This window comes from Propithecus coquereli, unplaced genomic scaffold, assembly GCF_000956105.1.
Source record: "Propithecus coquereli isolate 6110/MARCELLA unplaced genomic scaffold, Pcoq_1.0 Scaffold79, whole genome shotgun sequence".
Classification (NCBI taxonomy): domain Eukaryota; kingdom Metazoa; phylum Chordata; class Mammalia; order Primates; family Indriidae; genus Propithecus; species Propithecus coquereli.
Window position 1 is genome coordinate 5,096,611 of NW_012154062.1, and position 6,711 is coordinate 5,103,321.

The 6,711-nt window shown below is 47.0% G+C and overlaps 1 protein-coding gene across 1 annotated transcript in view; it reads right to left on the minus strand.

The window, feature by feature from the left end:
* Positions 1-6,018: 6,018 nt before the first annotated feature.
* LOC105825212 (tumor necrosis factor receptor superfamily member 10A-like) overlaps positions 6,019-6,711 on the minus strand; it is a 6,177-nt gene continuing 5,484 nt past the window's right edge. Inside the window, exon 5 of the mRNA XM_012662917.1 lies at positions 6,019-6,255. Within this exon, the coding sequence (XP_012518371.1) occupies positions 6,167-6,255 (89 nt within the window). The 3' untranslated portion in view covers positions 6,019-6,166. The remainder of the gene's footprint in view (positions 6,256-6,711) is intronic.

Sequence of the window (6,711 nt, forward strand, 5' to 3'; positions counted from 1 at the left end):
CAGAGTGCTAGGATTACAGGTGTGAGCCCCCATGCCTGCCCTGACACGGAGAATGTTTTGCAGAGCACCTGCAACCTGGCCTGGTACAGAGTCAGTGCCCAGCACACGTTGTACGAAGTGAAATTTCTAGTCACCTGTCCTGGTCAGGAACACTCCTTTAACCCTGGCAAGCAAGCTCTGAAGAATCTCCAGGCCGGGGTTCAAGTTGAGTGTATTTGTTCTAAGCCTAAAGTCTTCATCTGTAGACAAAGAACATATGTTTTATAAACATATTCTAAAACCCAGAGCTCTGAAATTTACAACATGAATACACCACATTCTAACCTGCTCCTCATAATTTAAGTTCTTCCAGAATGTTCTCTCAGTATATTCTACAAATTCCTGGAAGACACAAAAAAGGATGGATTCACAGTCATTAAATTTGTACTTCAAATTCTTAGCTTTCTTTATTTCACAAAATACCTTGAATAATTTTTCCTGTTTTTCCTTGGAATTCTCTCTCGCTCTTGTTAACAGTTGCACAGATTTTCTTCCTGCTGGGATGGGCTGAGAAAAGCCTGCAATGGGAGGTTTGGGGAGAGACTCAGAAAGGGAGAGCTGGTGTTCTAACTGGTGAGTGGCTGTGTCGTGTGGGGCCCCTCTCCCTGGCTCTGTTCTTCGTGGCAGACCTGGCCCAGGAAAGGCAAAGATTTTTTAGATATAACCCCGCACCAAAAAAACCCACAGGCAACAAAAGCAAAAATAGACAATGGGATTACATCGAACTAAAAAGCTTATGAAAAACAAAGGTCACAATTAACAGAGGGAAGAGACAATTTACAGGATGGGAGAAAATATTTTTGAACCATACATCAGATAAGGGAAATACAGACATACCTTGAAGATATTGCAGATTCAGTTCCAACTACCACAATCTAGTAAATATTACAATTAAGTGGATCACACACATTTTTGGATTTCCCAGTGCATGTAAAAGTTATGGGTACACCATACTGTAGTCTCTTAAGAATGTAATAGTATTATATCTAAAAAACGTACATAACTTAATTTAAAAAAACTATTGCTACACAATGCTAACAATCATCTGAGCCTTCAGACAGTCATAATCTTTTTGCTGGTGGAGGATCTTGCCTTGATGTTAGTGGCTACTGACTCATCGGGGTGGTGGTTACTGAAGGTTGGGGTGGCTGTGACAATTTCTGAAAACACTGCAATGAATTTTCCCACATCAATGGACTCTTCTTTTCACAAAAGGTTTCCCTCTAGCATATGTTGCTGTTTGATAGCGTTTTACCCACAGTAGAATCTCCATCGAACTGGAGTGAATCCTCTCCAACCCTGCCACTGCTTTATCCATTAAGTTTCTGTAATATTTTAAATCTTTTGATGTCATTTCCATGATGTTCATAGCATCTTAACCAGAAGGAGACTCCATCTCAAGAAATCAAGTTCCTTGCTCATCCACAGGAAGCCATTCCTCATTGTTCAAATTTTCTCATGAGATTGTAGCAATTTAGTTGTATCTTCAGGCTCTACTTCTAGTTCTAGCTCTCTTGTGATTTCCCCCACATCTGCAGTTACTTCCTCCACTGAGGTCTTGAACTCCTCAGTGTCATCCATATGTCCAGGCAAACAGCTTCCTCCCCTCCCCAAACATAGCGGGATCCAGGGACATCAATGTGGCCAGGCTATGATAATGTAGCGCAAATAATTTATCTTATAGGTAAGTAACTAAAATCCTGTTTTACCTTCATGATTCTCTGTTTCTATAATCAGATTGTAGAAACATTTATGTTCAAAAATATTACTGGTGGCATTATTTAAGATATCGAAAAAGTCAAAAGAAATAAAATGTCTCCAACAAGATTCTGAATAAGGAAACATTGGTACGTTCCTTTGCTGTAATATTAGGGATTAATTAAAAGAAATGTAGCAAATGATGAATGACATGGAGACTCCCTTCGTTGTAGTCATCTGTCTGTCCAATGAAATGCAGGATTATACTGAGGGTGATATATGTAAATGACAGGAAAACCATGGAACATACACATTGTCGAAAAAGGAATTCTAGGTAGATTCCTGAAGAAGCAATCACTTAGCTGACATTCAGAGCAATTATTATTCAGCAATAAAGGAATGAATTTATTCAATGTTACCATGTACCAAGCATCCTCAAATACATAATTTTAATCCTCATGTCATACTTTAGATGTAATTACAATGAAACCATTGCCATTTTTACCATCCCCTGAACTTGTCTTGCTCTGCATTAAAAAAAAAAATAACAACAATGTTCTGAGTTTTCCTTCTCTTTATTTTAAAAAAATTGCGTAATCATCCGTCTTGCAGCATTTTGAACAAGACGTGCAAACTGGCTCAACTCCTCCACTGGAGCCTGGGGTATTCTGTGCAGACGGGTGTGAGACGGGGATCCCTGCAGAGCCCCCTGAGTGCTAATGCCATTCATGAGACAAGGTCACAAAGTTTAGGAAACTTGGCTTAGCCCAAAGCACCTGATTTTATTTTCAAGTGTCAATCAGCAGTAAAATGTAAATGTTCTGCTACGTCCTGTCGACCTGTCAGAAGCAGGGGGTTCCTGATTGCGTATGAAATTCCTAAACGCCAAGAACTTGAAAAACAGAAAGTACTGCTTTCCCCAGACAGCCTCAGTGCACAGAAAGCAAACTGGGCAATGGACCCTGTTTGTTTGTTTCTTCTCCCATTTCTAGAGAAGAACAAAGTAGTGCTTGGAAGAAGTGGGTAAGGGACTTGGAGCTGAGTGTAGATACTGCTACATCCAAGAGGACGGAGGGGCCAGGAAAATGGAAGGGGGGGGGTTGGGCTGCAGTGGAAGCAGGGGCCGGGCTCTTGCACAGCAGGACTGTCGAGTTTCATTCTTTTCACTGTCTGTTTTCAATGTCATACTCCTGTCTCACCCTGGCTGGGTGAGGACAGGACAGTGGGGCCCATCCGTAAGCACAGGTGGTTGAGCCCATCACCAGGCAGGGGCCTTTTGTATTGTTCAGAAACCAGCTCACCTTGCCAGTCTGTAAGTGATTTCATGGAACCCTGCTGCATGTGGTCATTAGCTGGTGCCCCTCCAGGCACAACAGGAGCTATGGTTACCTGCCACGGGGGGAAGGGGGGACAGTCGCCTAAGGTTAGACAATTGGTCCAGGTTAGCCTCCAGAGTGGGGCTCAGCAGTTTAAGCCACTCTTGGGCTCCTCCCTCCCTCCACTGGGCCTCAATACTAGCTCCCACGAGGTCAACCCCAGAGCACCTGTGCCCTGGCCAGGCAAAATGGTACCAGGGCTATGATTGGATGTGGCCCGGGGTTCCCTTCCCTCCTACCTATCCCCCCGACATGCATCCCGTGAGCACCACCAAGGCAGAACCATGGCTTTGGGGAGGCTGGATCCTTGCGCCCTGGCCCTGGCACAGCACTGGGTGTGTAGGATTGGCTGGAAGAACTTGACCCAAGTTGGGACCCTGGCCAAGACCCATCCAGTGTCACCTGCCATACAGTTTCCCGTGCTTCCGAATCTTAAGAACTTTCAAGCTTCAAAAGGGAAGGAAAATCCAGGTGAAAGGCTGAATTGGGTTCAAAGGGCTTGCCTGACACCTGGGACAGTAGGGTGGGATGACATTTAACAGGCATCAAAACGACTCCAAAAGATGGTTGAGTCGCTTGCAAGGTGGTGATGGCGGGGCGGGATTGAGTGGCCCTGTTTTCAGACTGTCCTGTTTGCTGTGTGAGACTGCAGGCTGGAGATGGCCGGACCTGCTGTGCTCCTGTCCTGCTCTGTGACCCTGCTGTGGCCCCCGCTCCTTCCTGAAGGGACAGGGAGGGGATAAAAGTCTGCAGTGGCCCTGTGCAAACTGCAGTGGGCCGTGCTGGGAGACGTGTGAAGTCGTGTGGGAGGACAGATCTCACCAGCAGGGCTGGAGTCAGCCGCTCTGGACTGGGCGGCCACGGGGCACGTGCTCTCCACCCAGCAGTAGCTGCACCTGCTCCCACCTGCACCTCGGTACCGGCTCCCTGGGGTAGAGGCAGGAGCTTCTGGAGAACGGGGTGGAGAGCCATGGGGAGGGGCCACAGAGGACAGAGAAGCCAAACTCCAAGTGAGGACAGCGATGGCACTGCAGGGCCGCAGGCCTGGCGTGTCTGCCATGCTTTCAGTTGTCAGTTGTCCTGCTGGTGGGCACCTGGCCCAGATTGCAGTTTGAAGAGCGAGCAGGAGACAGTTCCATCTGTGTGGCTGCTGCAGATGGCTGGTCACCCGGCCTCTACTGAGAGGCCGCAGTCCCAGTGTTGGTCCTCTGTGCCACACCCAGGTCAGGGGTGGGGAGAGAGGGACGGTGCCATGCCCTGAGCCTGTGCTGTTGGGCAGCGGGTGTCCTGCTCTCAGCCAGAGCCGGTGCATCTGTGGTTCAGAGCATTTTCCTAACAACCGGGAGTGATGAGGGTTGTTTTCCTTGTGGTACAAGTGGAGAAAATGAGGTTTGGCAGGAATCAGTCTGTGGCATTTTTGTTCAGACCTGCTATGTAATAGCAGCTGTCTTCTGGTCTGGGAAGAGCATCTCCTGCCATTCCTACTCGGGTTTTGGTGCTAATGGGGGAAGGGATCTGCCTGGCGGGGATCAGCATGGTGTGCTCAGCACCTCTACAACACCTGGGACCATGGCGGGCTTGTGAGAGAATTTCATTTTACAGACCAGGAGGCTGCAGCTCAGGGGCAGGTGGTGTCTGGGGCAGGTAGGGAGAGGGGAGACTAGGAACAACTGCTTTTAAAAGTAACATAAACCAGCCTGAGCAAGAGCGAGACCCCGTCTCTACCAAAAAATAGAAAGAAATGATCTGGACAACTAAAAATATATACATAGAGAAAAAATTAGCCGGGCATGGTGGCGCATGCCTGTAGTCCCAGCTACTCGGGAGGCTGAGGCAGGAGGATTGCTTGAGCCCAGGAGTTTGAGGTTGCTGTGAGCTAGGATGATGCCACAGCACTCTAGCCCAGGCAAGAGAGTGAGACTCTGTTTCAAAAAAAAAAAGACATACCAGGCAAATTCACTGTTTCACTGAAGAGTTTGGATTCTCTTAGCTACTGTATGCGAAGTCCGATTATATTGGTGCGTTTTTACAGTTAGGGTTTTGCAATAACTTCTGTATTTTAATAGAAATGAATTCCTAAATCCCCTCCCCTCTCCCCCATTTCAGGGATTTAAAGTTAAGTAGAACAAAAACCCAGTGCTCCTGTTAAAGTCCTCACTCTCTATTGTCATGGGAATCAACTTTCATTAAACTTGAAGCAGTCTGACATTGGCAGTGTTTTGGTTCAGACACCTGTTCACAGAAAAGCATGATGGGAAAATATTTCCGGACTTGAGTGTTCCTTTTTAAACGTGAATTTTTATTTCTTTTCAATTATTTTAAAATATTTAAACCTTTTTCTTGATCTTAAAGATCGTGTAGATTGGGGTTGGGGAGGGATGAAGGGTGAGTGCGTCTAAGGATAATGAAATAATCAGTGACTGAAACCATTTTCCCATCATCCTTTGTTCTCAGCATTCTCTGTACCCTTTAAGATATCCATCTTTTCTTTTTATACCCCAGTCTTTCACTTGAAAGATTTTATTGTATAAAAACTTCCACAGGTCAGTAAATTTAGAGGAAAATGAGTATTTGGTCCAAAAAAAGGAAAAACAATCAAGATTTTAGGGCTTTTATTTTTTTCTTTTGTAATTGCGTAAAAAATGGGAAAAAAACATAAAAAGCAGAATTTTAATGGGAAAACAGTTTTTGCTATAATCATTAGTTTTAGAGGCGTTGTTAGTTTAGCGTGTGTGCACAGTCCATTTCCCACAGCTTTCTTCAAGTATCTTCTATTTTTATCATGAATTCCCTTTTAATCAACTGTAGGTTATTTAAAATAAATTCCTACAACTTAACGGAAAAAAAAAAAAAAGACAGAGAAGTACCTATATCTTTCACACAAATGTAACAGCAGACACTGCCCCACCATCTAGAGAGATGAAGGTCCCGGAGCCCTCCAGGTGGTCCTCGATGGTCTCCTTTGTGTACCTTTGCCCAGACTGTCCAAGGCCTCCAGCAGGCTGTGCACTGAGGCCTCCGGCCCCGTCCTGCTGACACATCGCACCAGCATTTCATACAGGGCATCCTCCCGGCCCACTGGGCGGGCTCTGGCCACATGAATGTCGTTGTCCATCAGTGCCATCAGCCTCATGAGCGGGTTCTAGGAGTTAACGGGGAAGACATGTGGGAAGCAGTCAAAGAACAGCCTCAGAGCTAGGTCTAGAAAAGCCACAGAGACGATCAGGTGAGTTGGGACTCAGCCCAGGAAGGGCAGAGGCTCCCGCATCAGGCCTAGAACCCTAGAACCTAGTGAGCTCCCCTGCGGGGGACCTGCTGCTCCAGCGTCCCGACCTGCTCCCCATCCACAGAGAACCAGGCCACACTGCTGGGACCCCACCTGCACCCAAGGTGCTGCAGGGGACTCAAGGTCACCAGAGAATCCTGCCCTCGGGCAGGGCTGCAGCCCCCTGGGGAGGATGGAGGGAGCTGGGGAGGCAGAGAGCAATGTGGGGTACGAGCCGGAGGGTGGGGCAGAGAGTGGGTGCAGCAGCGACTCAGAGCAGGGAAGCTGCTTGGCTGCACTTGTCACAGGAGCAGGTCCCAGGGCGGCCACGCC